Raw genomic sequence first — 20,672 nt, 5'->3', positions numbered from 1 at the left:
TATAATCACAGAATCACCCATTACAGAACTAAATGCCCCAGTGAGGAGGCCGGGGAGGTGAAGGGAATTTGAACGCTGACATCTGAACAACCACGGTGTCAGCTAGCATGTAGAGTGAACACAGAGTAGTGACTGCTTAAAAGGACCACCTGATTGTATTGTGCAGGGCTTGAGTGAGTTAGCTTGCAGCGAAAGAGAAACAGACAGACTATTAGCGAATGAATGGGGGGGGTCCATGTCCTAATGAACTATCGCTGCGCTGGATTAGTGCAATAAAGGTATTATGGTGCAATCCTACGATTCCTACCTAATCAGCAGAAGGTTGCTGAGCCAGTGCTTGCGAAGCATGGACGTGACCCGATAACAGCTCATCACTGGGTTTGTTAGAGCCACTATAGATGATGCTGTTATTAGACACCAGGCGCCACATAAACTTGTACATCAGTTGCCTTAACAGTGCCTCACAGGTGGGGTATACCAGCAGAAGTAAACAATTGACTGGCACTATGCCACCTGGGAACGCCTCATGGCATTGTTGTATGCCACTTTGAGCTCTGCATGCTTTTCACTCGAGACTATAAATGAGCCGTATAGAGGGCCGTGACATGCTCTGAACAGTGCATGTTTTACGTTTACAGAACAGAAAAGTTCCTTAAAAGCATGTTGGCCTGGGCATATATTCTTCAACACTGTCTTGGATGTCACTGTCATCCATCCTTGAGATCCTATGAGAGCATATATATATATATAGAGAGAGAGAGAGAGAGAGAGAGAGAGAGAGAGAGAGAGAGAGAGAGAGAGAGAGAGAGAGAGAGAGAGAGAGAGAGCGGCATTTGAGAAATAGAATACTGGAAAAGTGGATTTCCTGTCCTCTCTATATCTCACAAACATGATGCTACCTTTTTTGGCAATATATGTAATGTCATGTTCTTTGCCATACTGTGAGCATATCCTCAATAACTGTTGTTATTGAGGATATGCTGCACCGCGTTGTGAACTTGTTGATCGACGAAATCCTTCCCCACGATAAAAAGAAGACAGAAAATACACTGGTATAGAACCTTGAGGGACTCCGGCCCACCCGTGCACTTTCTCGGGGCCAGAAAATGCTCCCTTTCCTTTCTTGTATTATATCAAACTAATTAACATAGACTAGAGCCTATAAGGAATATTGATACGCATTGTATGACGTCCCTGTGGCACACAGAAACACTAAAACAAGCTTGTTTCTTATCACTGTCTCCATTGGGTGATGTCACTGTCTGCATGTGTACAATGAGTTCCCTCATACGTGTTTCCTTGAAAAACACTTTACTCTATCACACACTGTTGAACAGCCTCTGTGATTAATGGAACAACGAAGACAAACGCTTGTTGCCAGGGTGTGATATTAGTTAATAACAAATAGGCGTGACAAACGTCTATGAGATTATCTGTATCAAACTAGAGTGACTCTCAGGACACCTACTGTATGAAGAAAGAAATATCTGCTACTGTATACAGTATGTTAACTATGCAAAAATATTACAAATACATTTTATTTTATTGAAATTTTCACACACAACACAAATAGTTTTTGGTAGTCTGTTTTGAACAAGCGTGAAATCTATTGATTTTCTCTTTATTAAATGTATGTTTTGGTCGTTAAACCCTCATCAGGAAAGACAACAGACATGTCTGTCGTGGCGACCGAAACGTTGATTTCATAAAGTTCCAGACAGTGTGCAGGACCTCTTTCTTTGATTTTATTATCAGAGATCCCCTTCTGAACATTTGCACCTTTGTCCTACGCACTTGTCACCAACCTTTGAGATGTGAATCGACCTTCTAAAAACTTATACTTGTACCAAAATATCAGTGTAGTGCGACTTGTTGTTAGCTTGTTGACCTGCTATTTTTGGTGCCTGACGCACTGGTATATATAACAGGCCTGTTATATTAAGTGGTACAATCTGCATTCACTCCATCGCCCTATCTCTCTGTTCCACTTCAGTCTATCAGAGAGGTGACAGGTTACATCCTGATCGCTATCAACCAGTTTAAGCGCCTCCCGCTGGACCACCTGCGTGTCATCAGAGGAAACACGCTTTACGACGAACGCTTCGCCTTGGCCGTGCTGGTCAACTATCAGAAGGATGGACAACTAGGACTGCAGGAACTGGGCCTCACACGCCTTACAGGTGAACACACACAAACACAGACGCACGCACGCACGCACGCACGCACGCACGCACGCACGCACGCACACACACACACACACACACATACACATACTTTAGTCTTTAACCATTTATGTCCTGCACAGAGGAGATGCATACAAGGACACACATATTTTAGGTGCAGTAGGGTTACATTTAGGCATGTCACTCAGTACTCTATGGGTAAGTAACATTTTTGCCTCCTTTTTGGGCATCCCAAGTTGTTGGAACCCTCTAACAACCAGTCTGGGGCTAGGCCAGAGGTTCTCAACCTGAGGGTCGCGAACCCTCGGGCCCGGGGGTCGCCAAATAGTTTTTTCTTTTTTTCCCCCAACTGAATGGCCCGGAAAATGTAAATTAAGAGTTTACTTAGTACACATAGTACATTCACAAACTTTCCTTAATGATTATATCCGGTTTCAGTATTGAAAGAGCGGTGCCCGTTGGGGTTGGGCACTGGCCTATTTGGAACGATGCAAGTTGGAAATGCATGCCCCACGCAGTTATTATGTCTGTGTCCCTTTTATGCCCATAAAACATTGTGAAGAACAGGCCAGCTCCATATAAGAAGATCTAGGGGTGATCAGGTGTGATCAATTGGCTAATTTGGGCCCTGTCCAGAGCCGGGGGCGAGACATGGCCAAAGCATTTCTGGGGGTCCCCAGACAAACCCATTGAGAACCCGTGCTCTAGGCTAGCCTAGGGTCAAAGGTGCAGGCTATCTCTAACGCCAGGGCTCCACCGGACGCGTTGTGTCTCCGTCGCGTGCGTCAAAAAACGCACCGGTTCAATTGTAATGCACGCGTCGCGTCTCCGTCAACGCAACGCAACGTGGGCAGTGGAGCCACCCTTCATTGATTAAAAAGGGAACATTCCCTGACGGTGACGGGGACGCGACGCTGACGCGACGCTGACGCGCCCGGTGGAGCCCTGGTGTAATACAGACACTTCTCTCATCAATCACAACAATATCTGGTGTATTAGCTGTCAGAGATGTAAAGGTGTCTGGGTTATCAGTTGAAACATGGATGGAATGACACTGGAATGTTTGTACATTCTCACTGAGGATGCATAATATTTTGATATGTCCTTTGCTATGAGTTCCACTATTCTATCATGGCGTGCTATGTACATTCCTTTGTATGCATAACAGCCATTCACACACACCTATTCAATTTGTTTTTGAATAGGTCTAGAGTCTGTCATTCTTCTAAAGTGCTGTAATGTTCTGTTATTGGGGTTTTCTTGTATTGATTTATTTTGATCCTGCCTCATTTTAATTTGTTCAATGTTTTGATCTTACTGTTTTTAACCTGGTTTAATATTGTTTTATTTATTTTCTTTTGTTGATTGTTTTTTATGTACAGTAAAGCACTTTGGGCTGCATTTGATGTCATGAAAGGTACTCATACAAATAAAGTTTATTATTATTATTATTCACGACATGCTTGCCTTCCTTCCGACAGGATGGAAATGAAAATTGGCAGGCATAATTACAAAATGCTTTGTATACGCAGTAAAATAAGATTTTGCTTTGTAGTGTCGTTTTATTGGCATATTTTCAACATTTTGCCCTCCTCCTACCTAATGGAATGTGTGAGGGTGTTTTCTTATGTGGGAGAATGGAACGAGTTACCTTTGATGGCTGTTAGTGTTGCCACACCCTCGTAGGGCTGCCTCCTCGCCCCCACACACCTGTCATCAGAAGGAGTCACAGAATAGCCTTTAATGGATGGAGATGATGGGAAGTCCCTGGATCTTCTCCTGTGGGCTTTGTGATTAACGTGACAAACGCACAAGACTTTGTGTGTGTGTTTGTGTGTGTTGTCAAGCAGCGGTTCCCAAACCATTTTGGCCATGCACCCCTGTTACCTCCTGACCTAGCTGACGCACCCCCCACATGGAAATAAAAATTGCATTAAGCTATATATATTTCCTATATATACACACACATATATGCACATATATGAAGACCTGAATATGGCATATATATGCAGCATAGGCTATATTCTGCATATACTTGCCATATATTGGCATAATACAGTATGTTCATATATTTACATGTATAATAAATCCATAGCACCACCATTAGCCTTTTCATGTCGCGCACCCCCTAGAAGGCGCTCGCGCACCACAAGGGGTACACGCACCACCGTGTGGGAACCACTGTGTTAGAGGGTTGTTAGAGGGTTTCAACAACTTGGGATGCACAAATAGGGGCAAAAAGGCTGGCAAAGTACTGTGCTGTCTGATATAATTGGCAGCTGCCACATATGACGGAGACGCTCTTACTTGAATATAACCTTTAACTGTGCCTTTTATATTTTTGTACATGTGTGTTACATACAGAGATACTGGAAGGAGGGGTCCAGATCATCCAGAATAAATTCCTGAGTTATGGCCCTCAGGTCAACTGGCTGGACATAGTGAAGGACGGCTCATCAGAGGTTGTCATTAATGACAATGGGCCTCAGGGTGAGTGTTTCAGAGGCATCTCATAGTAATGACATCCATGTCTGTATATTACACAGTTAAATGGACCAGTTCAATTAACTCAGGCTTTTACTGTGTACATTTCAGACTTATAATATAATAATAATCTTATAATAAGGTGTGGAAATATAATCAGAAATGATGATGATGATTACTTTTCAGAGCGTTGTAATGAGATGTGCAAGGGCGGTCCATGTTGGGGGCCAGAGAGTGACGCGTGCCAGATCTGTAAGTCACATCGACACATCTCTTCTTTAAATATTTTTTTAAAACCTTCTGTGTGTCCACCTGCTGAGTCTTAACACTGTCCTCCTATCTCGTAGTGACCAAGACTGTGTGCGCTCCTCAGTGCAACGGACGCTGCTTTGGAAGAAGCCCCAGTGAGTGTTGTCATATAGAGTGTGCAGGAGGCTGCACGGGACCACTGGATACAGACTGCTTTGTAAGTATAATGGCTAAAATCGTAAAATCATAAAACCATAAAATCGTAAAACCATAAAATCATGAAATCATAAAATCATAAAACTCAAACAAAGAAACAGAGCAATAACGTATTGTATACTGTATGGTGTGTACGACATGGTATTCTTTGCACAGGCTTGCAGGAACTTCAACAACTCAGGCTCCTGCGTGCCTCAGTGTCCACAGACCCTCATCTACAACAAGCACACGTTCAAGTTGGAGCCCAACCCCAGTGCCAAGTATCAGTATGGCTCCATCTGTGTGACCCAGTGCCCTGGTGAGTGCCCCTAGCAATGTTTGTGTTGAATTTGTGTTGTTACAGCATTCCTTCTTATGACAGTAAGTCAAGGGAGCGTACCAACATGAACTGTTTTTTTTTCTTTTTACATTTGAGATTTAGAATTGAATTACAAAACCCTGCTCTTTTAAGTGCCTTGCAGAGTCGAACGTAATCGACGCAAGAATACATACGCAACGGAGAGAGAGAAATGTCTCCCCTTGCGTCACGTCAGTTATGTGATCCGTCTCGATCCGTCCGGTTGGTCTTGTCAACCTCCTTTCTCACTCCGTCTCCCCCTTTCACAGCTAACTTTGTGGTGGATGGCAGCTCGTGTGTGAGGAGCTGCCCTTCTGATAAGAAGGAAGTGGAGAGGAAAGGAGTGAAACGATGTGAGCCCTGTGGAGGGCTCTGTCCAAAAGGTACTCCGGAATACAGTCATTTATTAAAGATGTGAGCCCTGTGGAGGGCTCTGTCCAAAAGGTACTCCGGAACGCTGTCATTTGAGATTCAGTGGGGTTATCATTATAGGTCTGCATTCATCGATTTTACTATTTATTTTAAAAAATTACAATTTCTTTTTTTGGGGGTGGGGGGGTATTTGCCATTTTATAACTTTTATTTCAACATAAAACTGCGAAACTTGCAGATCTACAAGATTATAAAACTATTAGAATGTGTTTGCATTGGTTCCTTTATGTATATACAGTATATGCTTCTCGATTATTCAATTAATCCAAAAAGTAATTGATAGAATAATCGCTAAGATGGCAATCGCTGTAAAAGTTGTAGCCCTAGTTATCGTCTTATCGACAAAAGGTTTTTAATGAAACAGCAAACAAACATACACACACACAAACAAACAAACAAACAAACAAACAAACAAACAAACAAACAAATCTAACATATAATTTACCCAATGAATGCATGAATGAATGCATGAATGAATGTCTGAATAAATGAATAAATCTCTGAAACACTGTCGCTGCTCCTCACTGGCTGCACCAATCTCTCTGAATCTTCACACAGGCATTTTCACACAAAGCCCTTTTTTCAACCTACAGTTGGAGGCCATCGATATTGTCCTTTTCTTTTTGCTGAGGTTTGCGTGATCTGCGCAAAACCCCTTTTGGTGTTTTAAACATTATGTTATAATTTAGCTATTGAAAAATAGCAGATCTACAAGCTCATAGCACGCCACCGAGTGGCGCGCTACGAGCTTGTAGGTCTGCTATTTTTGAAAAATCGTGAAAATATTTATTTCAGAAAATTGAAGGATTTAGAAGGATTTTTAAAAAATTTGAGGTCAGGCCTAAATGGGTCAAATGATAAGGGACAATATCGGTGGCACCCAAGCTTTGTACAAGCTTGGGTGCCACCACGTTGTGAGCTTGTATATCTGCTATTTTCACTAGTTTGGGTCTCAGGCAGACGTTTCAGTCCTCTTTTGGGTCTCAGGCAGACGTTTCAGTCCTCTTTTGGGTCTCAGGCAGACGTTTCAGTCCTCTTTTGGGTCTTGAGCTAAAAGGTTTTTGGAACCACTGCTGTAGGCTCACCCCTCCCTTCCTCATTCCTCCCATCCTCCTCCTTGCAGCTTGCAGTGGCACAGGAACTCCCAACAGACAGACTATTGATGCCCGCAATATCGACAGCTTTGTCAACTGCACCAAGATCCAGGGCAGCTTGCATTTCCTGGTCACTGGAATCAAAGGGTGAGTAATATACCATACCGGCTGTTACTGTTTGAACATTGTGATGTTTTAAATGTGTTTGCTTCTATTTCTCTTTATTCTCCCCGGAAATGGTTGACTGATAGCATGTTATGATGTTATAAACTTTTTTATTTTATTTTATTGAATACTTTATTGGACAGAAATGTAAACAGCAACAGACTACAGTACTTCCTTTCAGTCTTGTTTCCATTTGGGTTTCATTCAATTCACAAAACAAAACAAAACATAAAATGATAAAACATAATGACAAGATTCAAGATCATCACAAAATATAAAATACTATATGTAGATAGGATGAAAAAAAAGAAGAAAAGAGTAGGAAGTGAATATAATACCTCACCCTTTGGCCTCCTGAAAGATGGATTTTCAGGCCCATTTTAAAGGAAGCCATAGTCATCCGCATTCATCATGACAATGTTTTGTGTGCGTTTTCTTTGTTTGTTTTTTGTCAAAAGTCCTTATTTGTTACTCTCCAAATTCTGTCTATTGATAGAGATGCATACAACAAGATTCCAGCACTGGATCCAGAGAAACTGAAAATCTTCAACACTGTGCGGGAGATTACAGGTGTGTGCGTGCGTATATGGGTGTATGTTTGTCCATGCATGTGCCATTTTGACATTTTATTTTAGACATTCCCTTTCATAAGTAATCTAGATGTATTATTATGTACTGTATATATATATGACAGCAGTACTTATAGTGTTACTGTATTCCAACCTGAACAAACTGGATAAATTGGATTTAATTTGCAGATATTCTCAGCGTCCAGTCATGGCCAGAGAATATGTCTGATCTGTCAGTCTTCTCCAATCTGCAAACAATTCAAGGCAGAACACTTTATAGGTGAGCTCTTATTTGTTTTTAAAATATTTGAATGTGTTTTATTTATGTAATGGCCGTTCACTGCATCTCATGTCACCATCTGTGCTTAACCACAGTGTATACTAGAACTAGATCAGTGGTTCTCAAAGTTCTTCATAATGACCCCCAAATTCATATGTATTTGTCCGTGGACCCCCCATCTGAAAAGATTTTGTGCCAGGGACATGATTTGCACTTTTAAAATGTTTTTTTAAAGGTCCTATTACTATACCTTTTTCACAATGTGTGGCATTGTGAGCTTGTGTATACAGTATAACTGATTTTGATACTGTATTAAATACTGTTCCTGCAGACCCCACTTTGAGAACCACTGCACCAGGTGTCCATGTTATATGTCATCATCCCTGTCTCATAACCCTTTAACATAACATGTGTGTCCTCTCTCTGTCTCTGTTTGATCCCATTTAGAGGAGTGAGCTCTAAAAGGTACAGTCATGTGTTTTCACTCGTGCTGAATGATGTCTGATCACATTTTATACAGAACAGTTTTGCTTCAATGACAATTTTCCTTCGTTTTCTTTAGCATTTAGGCCTTGCCTAAATCCTATTCATTTACCCAATTAAGCACTATTCTTATTTGTACCCGCAAACGAAAATAGTCGACCCACAAGCTCACAACGTGTTTCAATACGCAATGCATAGTGGTTAATAAAGTCTATAGACTACCATCTATGGACACTATCATACTGTTGATTGTGCATTTCAGTTAACTGAAGCCAGTTATATCACAGTCTGTAGAAACAACAATATTTATGATACAATACAAAGAGACAGTGAAAATGTATCCCCTGTCTGCCTGTTTTGGTGCTCCTTAAATTCCCATGATGAATTTCCCATGGAAGCACTGGCCTGGCAAAAAACCTACTGTATGTATGGCCATCTTTACAACACTACAGTATATTCTTTGCCATGCGTTGTGAGCTTTATTCATATAAACACAGAAAAATGAAGGTATAGTGGGTAAAAAAGAGGAATTAAGGGTGGTCGTCTTCCCATTTACAGATTGTGACATCACTGGGGTAGACTTTTCAGCACAGTTTCGGCAGCAGTAATGGAACATATACATTACAAGAGATATCTAGAGAAAATGCTGAAAGTGCTGTCGCTTTAAGTGCTGGGGTATAATGACTCAATCATTGGTGGTGGGGTTTCTCCTGTAAATGGTATGTATGGTATGTGGCTTATCTAGAGATGTGACTGATTGGGATCTGAGTAAACACTGGGTTAATTGGTTGACTTTTAACACAGACACAATCTCACTCTTGCTATTTAGTAACCATATGAGAATAAGTTTCTTTCATTTAATCGACAATTAAACCCCACTCCCTGCATTTTCAGGGGTTACTCTCTACTGGTGGTGAAGATTCCATCTCTCACCTCCCTGGGCCTGCGATCACTACGCAGAATAAACGATGGCAATATCTACGTCTCGGGAAACAAATTGCTGTGCTACCATGACACCGTCAACTGGACACGCATTTTTAGCGGCAGCTCCCGGCCCCTGCGACGTCAGAAGAACACCGACGTCAAGGAGAATCAACTACATAGCCAATGTGGTATGTCATGTCACGTTGGAAGCAATTGACATAATTATGGTTAGACTAACATGTCAGTCTCTAAAAGCTCAACTGACTCAACTAGAGACTGAAGACAATCTTCCACCTTTGGTGGAAACACAGAGTTAAACATAGAATCAATCCAAAGCAGTGGTTCTCAAACCATTTTGGCTCAGGGTGACCTGTAAATAACCCTAAATCCACCCTGAATTACATTTACAAATGTAAATCTCCAAAGACTACTGTATATTGTGCCCAGTAGTGCCACCCTGCTTCGCACTTAGCATCAAGGGTTGAATAGGATTGGGAGTAAAGTTGCGTCATGTGCAGGAGGTTTACTTGTACATCATGGCTGGGGGATGTACCGCCTCACGCTACAGAAGATAGGCTCCTGCGCTATGGGCCAAGTGGTTCCCAAGGCTACTTACTAGACATATCAGTAGATGTGGCAATGCAAGACTTAAGGCCTATTCATACTCCTGTTTTAGGTGATAAGGTGACCATCGAAAACAACAACATGACATCATGCCGTGGTGATAAGCCACGCACCGCTTACCCAAACACATCTCTCTTGTTTTTACTAACAACCGTTAGTAACAGCTAAAATGAATAGGCCTTTAGTAGATGGTGTCACGCAATGACAATAGTAAAATATGAAAGCTCACGCATCATGCTACAAAACATTTAGAGCTCGTAGATCTGCTCTTTTCGATGAGTGACACAATTTGCGTAACTTGATGTTCAATTATTGTAGTCTTCATTCCTCATCAGCTTTGGTCTCATGGTGTGTGTGTGTAGTTGCAGAAGGTCACGTGTGTGACCTGCTATGCTCCTCTGATGGCTGTTGGGGTCCTGGACCGGACCAGTGTCTGTCCTGCAAGAACTACAGCCGAGGAGGAACCTGCGTGCAACAGTGCATGTTCTACACCGGGTCAGTCTTCAAAACGTAACAATTAGAAAACTGTGTTTTGTTTTACAGTATGTAGCCCAGGGGTCATCAACATGTACGTGGCAAATGTTTGATTTTCTTTTTTTACACACCATTATAATTATTAGTTATTATGTTGATCATAACACCCAATTACCGAATGCCAAGTCTCCAGGTTTTCCTCAGAATATGTATGACACCTACTATGACTATGTCATATTAGTAGATGTTTCATTTGCAAAGACACCCATAACTTGAGTGTCCATTTGTACACTCACAGACCTGTTATGGTCATTCAGGAGCCCTAGCTCTATATGTGTTTATGGTAATATTATTGTCCACTAATTTTGTATGTCCATGGCAAAAATGGAATTTTGACCAAAATGTCCACCACAAGCCAGCATTGCGATGATCTCTGATGTAACTTATATCTTTTTTCATTTTCTGTATATATACTGTGTTTTGACATAATATTATGTCTCTCGTCTCTGTCTGTCTGTGTGTTTATCCAGGGGGAGGCGTGAGTTTGCCACTGCAGAAGGCGAGTGTATGCCTTGTCACACTGAGTGTGCAGTACAAGAGGGAAAAGTGACCTGCACTGGGCCGGTATGTGCCTCACCTTCACCCTCCAGCTAACTGACGCCATTAGTTTGACAATCAGGTTGAAAACTAAGTCAGAGAACAAACAAAAGTCAGGTTCTTCAAGTACAGTGATTGTTAGAACAGGAAAATTGCTCCCACCTAGTGGCAATATGTCAGACACATATTTTATGTTAACCACTCTCAAGCCCCTGCTATTTTCTATTTTGTTGAAATTGTTGAATGACAGTATTGTGTGAAAATATAGTGAAAATAACCTTTTGGGGATATTTTGGGGGAAATGTTCATCTATAATGACATACCCAAAGTAGAGAGCCCAGATTGAAAGCGGTTAAATTATACAGCACAGGCAGATTAATTATTACATTAATCTCCAGACATAATTTAGAAGTAAACTCTGGTATAGCTCTTTCCATTGTTCCTATCCTTTGCAGGGGTCATCAGTGTGTCCGTACATGGACAAATGTACTTGGCCTGCCCTTGTCCGTTTTCACATAACATTATAATGTTCTTATTTTGATCATAAGACCCAATTACTGAATGTCAGTCTCCACTTACTGATTTACTATGGCACATTAGGAGTCCATTTGGTTCCATTTGTGCACTCTCAGAGTTACAGAGTTACAAACCTGTAAAGGTCATTCAAGCTCTTTGTGTGTTTCTGCTCATATTATTGTCCACTCATTTGTACGTTCATGGCAAATCGACTTTTGACCACAAGCCAGCATGGTGGTGATCTGTTGTTACACTGCTCTTCCCCCTCTCTGCAGGGAGCAGATGAGTGTGTGGCGTGTGCCAGTCTCAGAGACGGTCCACACTGTGTGTCCTCTTGTCCCGAGGGAGTGATGGGAGGGGAGGGAGTCATATTTAAATACCCCAACAAACAACAGAGCTGCGAACCCTGCCACGCCAATTGTACCCAGGGGTATGTGTGTGTGTGTGTGTGTGTGTGTGTGTGTGTGTGTGTGTGTGTGTGTGTGTGTGTGTGTGTGTGTGTGTGTGTGTGTGTGTGTGCGTGTGTGTGTGTGTGTGTGTGTGTGTGTGTGCGCGCGCGTGCGTGTGTGTGCATGTGTCTCTGTATTTTAGTTTGATCATTTTCATCAGGTTTTCATCAATTTTGTATGCTACAATGTGTGTTGATATGATTATATGAAAATATGTGTCTTTATGTGTGTTTTGAATTTCCCTTTTTTTCCTGTATTTTGCATTCAGATGCTCAGGCCCAGGAATCAGGGACTGTTTGCCCTCCAGATCCATATCGGGGTAAAGACCTAGCTCCTTTCAATGAAAAAATGAATTCACATTGACATCGAAATAAATAACTTACAAAGTATCGACTGCTGATATTTACACATTCCTTGTTTTGTCTCCACCCAGCCAAACTACAGGAATAGTGTTAGGAGTGATCGCGTTGCTCTTTGTTGGATTTGCCATCTTTGCTTTGGTTATTCTGTACCGCCGAGGTCTGGCCATACGTCGCAAACGAGCCATGAGGAGATACATGGCGAGTGGAGAAGTAAGTCCGAGTTCTGTTTGCATTTCATTATGCTGCAGTCAGCGTTTAAACTGGATTTGTTTGTATTAGCATGCATGTTCTCTTTTATACATAATAGAGCTTTGAGCCACTGGACCCGAGTGAGAAAGGAGCCAAAGTTCATGCTCGGATCCTGAAGCCTTCAGAGCTGCGTAAGATCAAGCTGCTGGGGAACGGGATCTTTGGCTGTGTCCATAAGGTACTGTCTGACATCAACCGTCCTGTACACCGCTCTTCTCATTCGTAACACATTTTAACAGTGGTGGAAAGCAAGTACAGTACATTTACTTAAAGTACTGTACTTAAGTACAACACATCTCAGAGACAAATAATGTACTTTTTACTCCACTACAATTATTTGAAAACTTTAGTTACTAGTTACTTGTAAGTTTGTAGATTTTTATTATTATTACAACAAAACAAACATTTACCACTTCAGTCCTATTTAAACTTACAAGTTCACAACGCATCAACGATGAGCCTGTAGATCTGCTATTTTCAAACTTTTTTTATGTTTAACATTTTAGACTTATGCTAACTTGTGAAACGGCACATTCTGCATAACGAGTACAGTATTGATACTTTTACTTAAGTAAAACATTTGAGTACTTTTTCACAGGGCATTTGGATTCCTGAAGGCGATACGGTGAAGCTTCCTGTGGCCATAAAGATCATTCACGATCGCACTGGACGACAGACCTTCCATGAGGTTACAGATGTGAGAGAACCCACCCTCCCCACCAAATTAACATTTAATAGTTCATTTGTAATTTTTTATTTTTTATATAATCTTATTTTTTTATTATTATTATTATTATTTGTAATAGTTATTTAGCCTAACCTTTAAACAGTATCTGCTTTTTGCTTTTGCCTACTACAGCACATGTTGGCCATAGGCAGCCTGGACCATACTCATGTAGTCAGGATCTTAGGTATCTGCCCGGGTGCCAGTCTGCAACTTGTCACCCAACTCGGCACGCACGGCTCTTTGCTGGAGCACATTCGGAAGCGTAGGAACTGCCTCAGCCCCCAGAGGCTGCTCAACTGGTGTGTGCAGATTGCAAAGGTAAAATGCTAATAACACTGAGGAATCGATGGTACTGCGTGTATATGAAGTGGTGTAAAGTAACTGAGTACATTTACTTAAGTACAGTACTTGACTACAATTTGGAGGTATTTGTACTTGACTTGAGTTTTACTTTAGGGTACTTTAAGTACATTTTGATACCAATACTTTTGTACGCTTCACCTCCCAATGTATGAATGAATGAACCATTGTAAAACGCTTTGAGCACTTGGAAAAGCGCTATAAAAATGCAATTAATTATTTACTTTTACTCAAGTCAATTTTGAATGCTGGACTTTTTTGTATACTAGTATTTCTATATTGCAGTATTGATACATTTGAGTACTTTTCCCCACCTCTGCAGGGCATGTATTACTTGGAGGAGAACAGGATGGTCCACAGGAACCTGGCAGCCAGAAATGTGCTCCTGAAGAATGATTTCATCGTCCAGATCTCAGACTATGGCATCGCAGACCTGCTCTACCCAGATGAAAAGAAATACTTTTACAACGAGGTCAAGGTGTGTGTCTTTCCAATAAAGATATGGTAGTTTATCGTGGTAGGCTGAAGTATCAGATCAAGGTCCATGAGAGTCTTTGACTCAGATTATTGATCTTAAAGATAGTTGGCAGATAAGCTCTATTCTAATGTAGTTCACTGTTAAAATCTCCAGTAGCAATTATCCGCTGACATTCCTTGACAATTCATGCAGTCGTTATTTATTTAGTGTGTGTTAATGCTATCAATACAATTATTATTTAAAATATATATTTATATTTTAGACCCCAATCAAATGGATGGCTTTGGAGAGCATCTTGTTTCGCAGATACACACATCAAAGTGATGTCTGGAGCTATGGTGAGTGTTGTGCTGATCTCCTTACTCTATTACACTCTATAATATTGGTATGTATCTCAGAATCAGCTTTATTGTCACATCACTGGTTTACAGGTGTAAAGAAGTAGGTCAGAGGGAAGAGTACAGATAGAGAGAGAGAAAATTAAATAAGCATGTCAAAGAGAACATAAAAGGATGAAGCTATCCACATATACACACACAGCATAAAACCAGACTAGTAGATCAGTATGTACTTGAGGTTACGCATGCAAAGGTGATAACACATCATTGGTAGGTCCACATAGCGGCAGGTCGTATACAATATATATGATTAGACATAAGGTGCAAAAAAGAACAGAGTTCACACAGACGAACATATCCACATGAACATATCCTCATGTAATATGTCATGTATATCAGTGCATCCCTAGTAATTTGACCTATAAAACTCCATAGAAAAAGGCTGATGCACACCTCAAAAGGTTGGTGACAAGTGCGTAGGACAAAAGTGCATATCATAAAAGGGTATCTTCAGGACGTCCCGATCGAATTAATAAAATAAAAAGCAAAAGTTTTTGCAAGTTTCTGACAGTGTGCAGTTCCTTTTCTTTGTTTTTCAAAGATACCCTTTTAACCTAAAAATATCTTCGTTTAGGTGTGACAATATGGGAGATGATGTCATATGGGGCGGAGCCATACGCAGCAATGCGCCCTCAGGAAGTTCCTGATCTACTGGAGAAAGGCGAGCGCCTGTCGCAGCCTCAGATCTGCACAATCGATGTCTACATGGTCATGGTCAAGTGTAAGTGCCCCACCCTCCTACATTGTCCTCTATTCAGCTGTCTCTGTAAATGACACCAACTACATGCATAGGTGTTAACTACAGTAGACTACACTGTACGCCTTCTTTCACATTGAATTTTATTAGTTTCTGAAACTCATTATTTGTATTGGCTGAAACAACATGGTATTGATGGTCTAACAGTGACATATGACTTTATTCCAGGTTGGATGATTGATGAGAATGTCCGTCCAACCTTCAAGGAACTGGCTAGCGAGTTTACCAGAATGGCCAGAGACCCGCCCCGCTATCTTGTAATCAAAGTAAGGCACACCCTGTCAGCATCAGCACATACAGTATGTAATGATTATTTTTCATGAATAGAAGCTACGTTAATGTAGCACAGGCACAGGCACACGCATTAACACTTGATGAAATGAGATTTGTGGTAGAGGGGAAAAGGGCGAACCAAGTAGAGAGTCAACTGAGGTAATGTTTACCAAGTTTAGAAGGTTTAGGTGGCTTTAATATTAGGTACACAATGGTCATTATGCTGGTGGTTAGCGGTTAGGTTACTTAGGTAATCTCTCTACTCCACTAGGGGGAGTGCAGCACACAAGACCCGGCCCCAGATGAGCAGAACCAGCGGAGTGTGGACCTGGATGACCTGGATGGTGACCTGGAGGACCAGAACGAACCAGGACTGGAGGATGGCATGATGACCACATCTCCTCACTACTTGGCACCTTCCAGGAGCCTGTCTCGCCTCTCTAGAATGGACAGTCACAGAGTAGGTGTAGGAGCAAAATGGTGTTTATATTTAGGGGCCAAGCCTGAAGGGTCGAAGGCCCCTATTGTTTTTCTACAGTGTTTTTTGAATCTCACAGTAATTCGTCAAAGGACCTCTGACCTTTAGATCTCCCAATTATATGATTGTATGAATTATATGATCCACTCCTGGGATTTTTCCATTTTCTCATTTCCATTAATTTGTGCGGAGTCTGGACCCTTACTTTTTGCTTGGCCGTGCACGTGCGCTTTGTATTTGTGCACTGATTGATTAGTTAGTGATAAAGGTAGGCATTGGTGGGAGTGTCTCTGCGGGTGGCCTCCAGCAGGTTACAAAAGACGGTCCTCACCTGCTCACCTTAAAAGGCTGGCTTGGCCGTGGGGGTATAGGGTGAGATGGGAGATGAGATGGCATTTGATGTTGACCGCATTTCATATTTTGCTCACTGTTAAAGGACCACTTCACCACTTTTCAACCTATCTTCATATAATAGGTCCTCACTAATAATCATGATAAAATGGCACCATTTTTTTCTACTCAGTCCATGGCAGTTCAGAAACCCGTCCACCAGTGACATCATCGTTAGGCAGATTTTTTACAAAAATGTTTAGATTTGTATTATCGTGAGAACGATGGCTTCCATTTTCGCATTGCAACTTTTCAGGACTAGAAAGCCTGCAGTTTCTATTAGCTTGGATTCCCCATCGATGATGTCACTGGTGGACGGGTTTCTGAACTGCCCACAGCCCTCCTATGAGACACAAACTGAGTAGAAAGAAATGGTGCCATTTTATCATGATTATTTGTGAGGACCTAGTATATGAAGAATTGAAGATAGGTTGAAAAGTGGTGAAGTGGTCCTTTAACTAATATGCACATATTTATTACACATTATTTATTGGAAATGTAATATATATTGTATGTAATATGTAATATTTGGTGACACTGAAGTAAAACATTGCGTCACACACCTTTCTTCTCCCATGCTTAGCCTGCCGGCTGATTGGCTTATTGGGGCCCAGGGTTGCTATCAGCCGCAATACTAGGACTTCTGAGTTACTACATCACGTTAAGAAAGACAACAATGACAAGGTTTATCCTTGTGACAATTTCCCCCTCTGTCTCTACCTTTCTCATATTTCTTCTTCCAAAGGTGGTTCTTACACCGAATCTGGCTGGATACCTGCCTATGACCCCAGGTGTTGATAACAACCCAGGACAGGTGAGTGGTTTGCGATAATAGGGGTGAAGGGAAGACAAAATACATTCCTATATAATTATAGTATGTCAAACAGACTAGACTACAGTCCATTTCCAGCTAGAAGCCATGTCATCATAAAGGACTTTGTAACCAGGTTTCTGAAAGTGCATTATAAGTCAAGTTTATTATTATTCATCATAATTTAGCCCCATTTGTATTTATCAGTTTTCCTTATTCAATGTTTATAAACAAGTCTTGTCAATATTGGTATCATTTAAGTTGACGATAAATCATCACACAAATAATTGCAATTAACGATTTAATTGCATTGTCGTTGAACATTGGAACATTATGAATCATTATGTTTGGTTTTTAGACTACTACTACTACTTATACCGATACTTAAAAAACATGAATTCTGCTATTTCCACTATTTTTGAAAATGTTTGAAAATATATGACAATTTTTCAACTGGAAATGGAAATAATTATGACGATTACGCAAAAAGATAATTGCGATTAGATAATGATGTGACAGGCCTACATCTACAGTAAGTGTATGTCAATCCTTTTTCCCTAATGCACATTTTTCTTCCATTTCCTTAGCAGTCCTCCTCTTGGCAGTCACGCTCCCGGCTCGACTCAGCGCGGACCATGTCCGAGAGCTCGGAGGGCCGTGGCACGGTGGTGGAGCTGGAGATGACCGAGGACCTGTCCCTGTGCCTGACCGGCAGCCCGTGCAGGAGAAAGCATCACCGCGAGGACAGTGCCTACATGTCCCAGAGGGACAGCATGTCTGGTGGACCGTCTGAGACTCCGTCCCCAGACATGGAGGAGGAAGACCTGAACGAATATGTGCTCCCTGGAGACAGCCCGGAAAGAGGTGTGCCTTTAAACCACGTTAACCCTATAGCGTCTCACTTTGGGCATGTCACATTATAGGCAAAAGGTTTCAGACATTTAAAAAAACTGTACTGTGGGTACAGCATTGTGTAAACAGAGCTATGTCACATTGCGTCGTTATATACATGTATGTTATACTAACTATTTAATTAATATACAGAAAAAGCCTCAGATTTAAAATGCGTTTAAAGGTAAATGTATATATACAGATCTGCAATCTCACAAAGCATCGCATTACAACAGGTCATGAGCTTGTAGATCAGCTATTTTCATATATTCCTCGTCATACAATGACACAATGAAGAATATAGGGCTTAAGTGGTTAAAATCAGATGTTTGGATGTTGTTATCAGCTCATCTGGTCTATATATAAATGCAGTCCATTTACCATTGTAGAATTGACAGTAAATCACAGAATCACAGTCTGTATGTGAGATGTTGTTTTCTAGGGTAGCTCTAAGGTAGCAGCCGGTTCACAATCTTTCTTGACCCTTACTAACTTTAGTTTTGTTTATTGCATATAACAATGAGAATACATGGTTGGATCAAAAGAAAATGTACAGTACATAGGGATTGGGAAGGGATTTGAATCCTTACAAAACAAAACAATGAATAAATAACTATAATAACACTATATCAACATTTTATAATAACCATTTTATAATATATTGTGTCGGGCGGAAACCTTTTGGATCCAAAACTATTAATTTTCAGGAAATGGGAGAGAAACGTTCCAATTGATCCAATATATTATTATTTAGTTACAAGCTCTTATTAATTATTTTCATTGGTATATTTATGAAATCAACACACTTTACCACTTTCACTTTCGAAAGTTCTCAATAGTGAAAATAGCTGATCTACAATTTGGAGATACAAGGTTTCCACCCGACAATATAATATAGTAAATTATATTTGATCAAACTCTTTATTTATTTTTAACTTTTTTTTCTAGACACCCTGCTGTCCAGCTCCCATGCCACGATGTCTCATGACAGGCTCATAGGCAAGGCTTACTCTCCCTTGAATGACCCAGATGAAGAAGAATACGAGTATATGAACAAACGGGTGTGTGCAGCATCTCTCCAAACCAGACATAACAGTCTGGGTCGCAGAGATAACAGTCCCTGGCTGAAGATGAGCAAGAGACAAAGCTCCTCTCCCTCCGTACTAGACGACAGGGCAGGGGACAACAGCACAGATCGCACCTTGGATCCAGAGCCGCAGACCTCTCGCGACGTGGAATACGAATACATGGATATCAGAGGATCTGAATCCGAGGACAACTGTCCCCCGACACAGGACGCCCCTCACCCAAAGACAGTGATCCACAACGGAGAAATGGAGGACGACGACTACATGGAGAATGATGCCTATCAGTACACGAACAGACAGCCAAAGCTGCGGCAGGCTCTCCAAGACAGAAAGGGCCTGAAAGTGCAGGGAAGGAGAGAAGATGATGCGTGCGAGTACGAGGAGATGGACTCCCTGGTCGTCCCTGAAGCTGGGGAGACAGTGGAGTATCAGAACATACAGGTTGAAGAAGACGGGGCAGCGGGAGGTACGGAGGCATGGGCATCCGGTTTGGACCCTTATGTCAAAGTGCACGCTGGGGTTGGAGTCAGTGACCCGCGTGGCAGAGATAGATCTTTTGACAATCCAGACTACTGGCATAGCAGGATGTTCCTGAAGGAAAATGCTGTGCACACATAAACTGTTGTTTTGGAGTTGGGTAATGCAGTATGTAGCCTCTATCTTCCCTATAAAATGTGTAAATGAAGGACTGTGGAAGGCGGAGCGTGATCAACAGCCATCTTTAGGCTTGATTTATGCTTCCTTGGACCACAAGCATAAATTATGCATTATACTGTAGCCAATGACTCACGTTACAATAATAAGTCAACACGTGAATCTCACAACTTGTCTGTTACAAGCTGATACTATATTTTTGGACATAGGTACATAAGTACATAAGACATAAGCGCTGAGTATTTTCAGAAATAATGGCACTGAATGTTGGGGACACTATAATAGAAATGGCCAGAATACAAGCTCTGTATTTTTATGTTTACTTATTGAAATGAACAAATGTTGTCTTTTTTTTAGAACAATTTCATTGTATCTATACTTTGTTGATGATGATTTATCTGCAGAATAAAATATAATTGAAAGTTGTGGTTGTGGTTTATTTAACTGGTTTAGTTTATCTTTATATTATTATTTATCATTATTATTATTGTACAGTTAAAAAGAAAAGTCAAAATTAGTTATCCTTACACCAGGACATGTTTGTTTGATTGATTGATTGATTGACAATACTTTTGTGAATCATATTATATAGCCAAGTGTTTCTGTGCAGTCATGATTATTTCTGTTTGTATCTTTGTTTTACATCGTTCTGTGTATACTCGGTAGAATCATAATTGTGT

The 20,672-nt window shown here is 41.1% G+C and overlaps 1 protein-coding gene across 3 annotated transcripts in view; it reads left to right on the top strand.

The window, feature by feature from the left end:
• erbb3a (erb-b2 receptor tyrosine kinase 3a) overlaps window positions 1–20,417 on the top strand; it is a 28,259-nt gene extending 7,842 nt beyond the window's left edge. Inside the window, exons 3-29 of one of the 3 annotated variants that reach the window (XM_079509925.1) lie at window positions 1,994–2,180; window positions 4,548–4,673; window positions 4,854–4,919; window positions 5,015–5,133; window positions 5,289–5,430; window positions 5,739–5,852; window positions 7,025–7,142; window positions 7,657–7,730; window positions 7,919–8,009; window positions 8,457–8,474; window positions 9,387–9,604; window positions 10,403–10,535; window positions 11,045–11,138; window positions 11,903–12,057; window positions 12,345–12,395; window positions 12,510–12,648; window positions 12,746–12,865; window positions 13,286–13,384; window positions 13,547–13,732; window positions 14,097–14,252; window positions 14,515–14,590; window positions 15,225–15,371; window positions 15,576–15,673; window positions 15,952–16,140; window positions 17,294–17,362; window positions 17,950–18,223; window positions 19,199–20,417. In XM_079509925.1, the coding sequence (XP_079366051.1) occupies window positions 1,994–2,180; window positions 4,548–4,673; window positions 4,854–4,919; window positions 5,015–5,133; window positions 5,289–5,430; window positions 5,739–5,852; window positions 7,025–7,142; window positions 7,657–7,730; window positions 7,919–8,009; window positions 8,457–8,474; window positions 9,387–9,604; window positions 10,403–10,535; window positions 11,045–11,138; window positions 11,903–12,057; window positions 12,345–12,395; window positions 12,510–12,648; window positions 12,746–12,865; window positions 13,286–13,384; window positions 13,547–13,732; window positions 14,097–14,252; window positions 14,515–14,590; window positions 15,225–15,371; window positions 15,576–15,673; window positions 15,952–16,140; window positions 17,294–17,362; window positions 17,950–18,223; window positions 19,199–19,956 (4,017 nt within the window). In that variant the 3' untranslated portion in view covers window positions 19,957–20,417. Of the gene's footprint in view, window positions 1–1,993; window positions 2,181–4,547; window positions 4,674–4,853; window positions 4,920–5,014; window positions 5,134–5,288; window positions 5,431–5,738; window positions 5,853–7,024; window positions 7,143–7,656; window positions 7,731–7,918; window positions 8,010–8,456; window positions 8,475–9,386; window positions 9,605–10,402; window positions 10,536–11,044; window positions 11,139–11,902; window positions 12,058–12,344; window positions 12,396–12,509; window positions 12,649–12,745; window positions 12,866–13,285; window positions 13,385–13,546; window positions 13,733–14,096; window positions 14,253–14,514; window positions 14,591–15,224; window positions 15,372–15,575; window positions 15,674–15,951; window positions 16,141–17,293; window positions 17,363–17,946; window positions 18,224–19,198 lie in introns of all 3 variants that reach the window. The other 2 variants (XM_079509924.1, XM_079509926.1) reach the window with 2 other exon arrangements.
• Window positions 20,418–20,672: the final 255 nt, after the last annotated feature.

This window comes from Electrona antarctica, assembly GCF_951216825.1.
Source record: "Electrona antarctica genome assembly, chromosome: 9".
In the NCBI taxonomy this organism is placed as follows: domain Eukaryota; kingdom Metazoa; phylum Chordata; class Actinopteri; order Myctophiformes; family Myctophidae; genus Electrona; species Electrona antarctica.
This window is presented reverse-complemented; position numbering and strand designations above follow the sequence as displayed.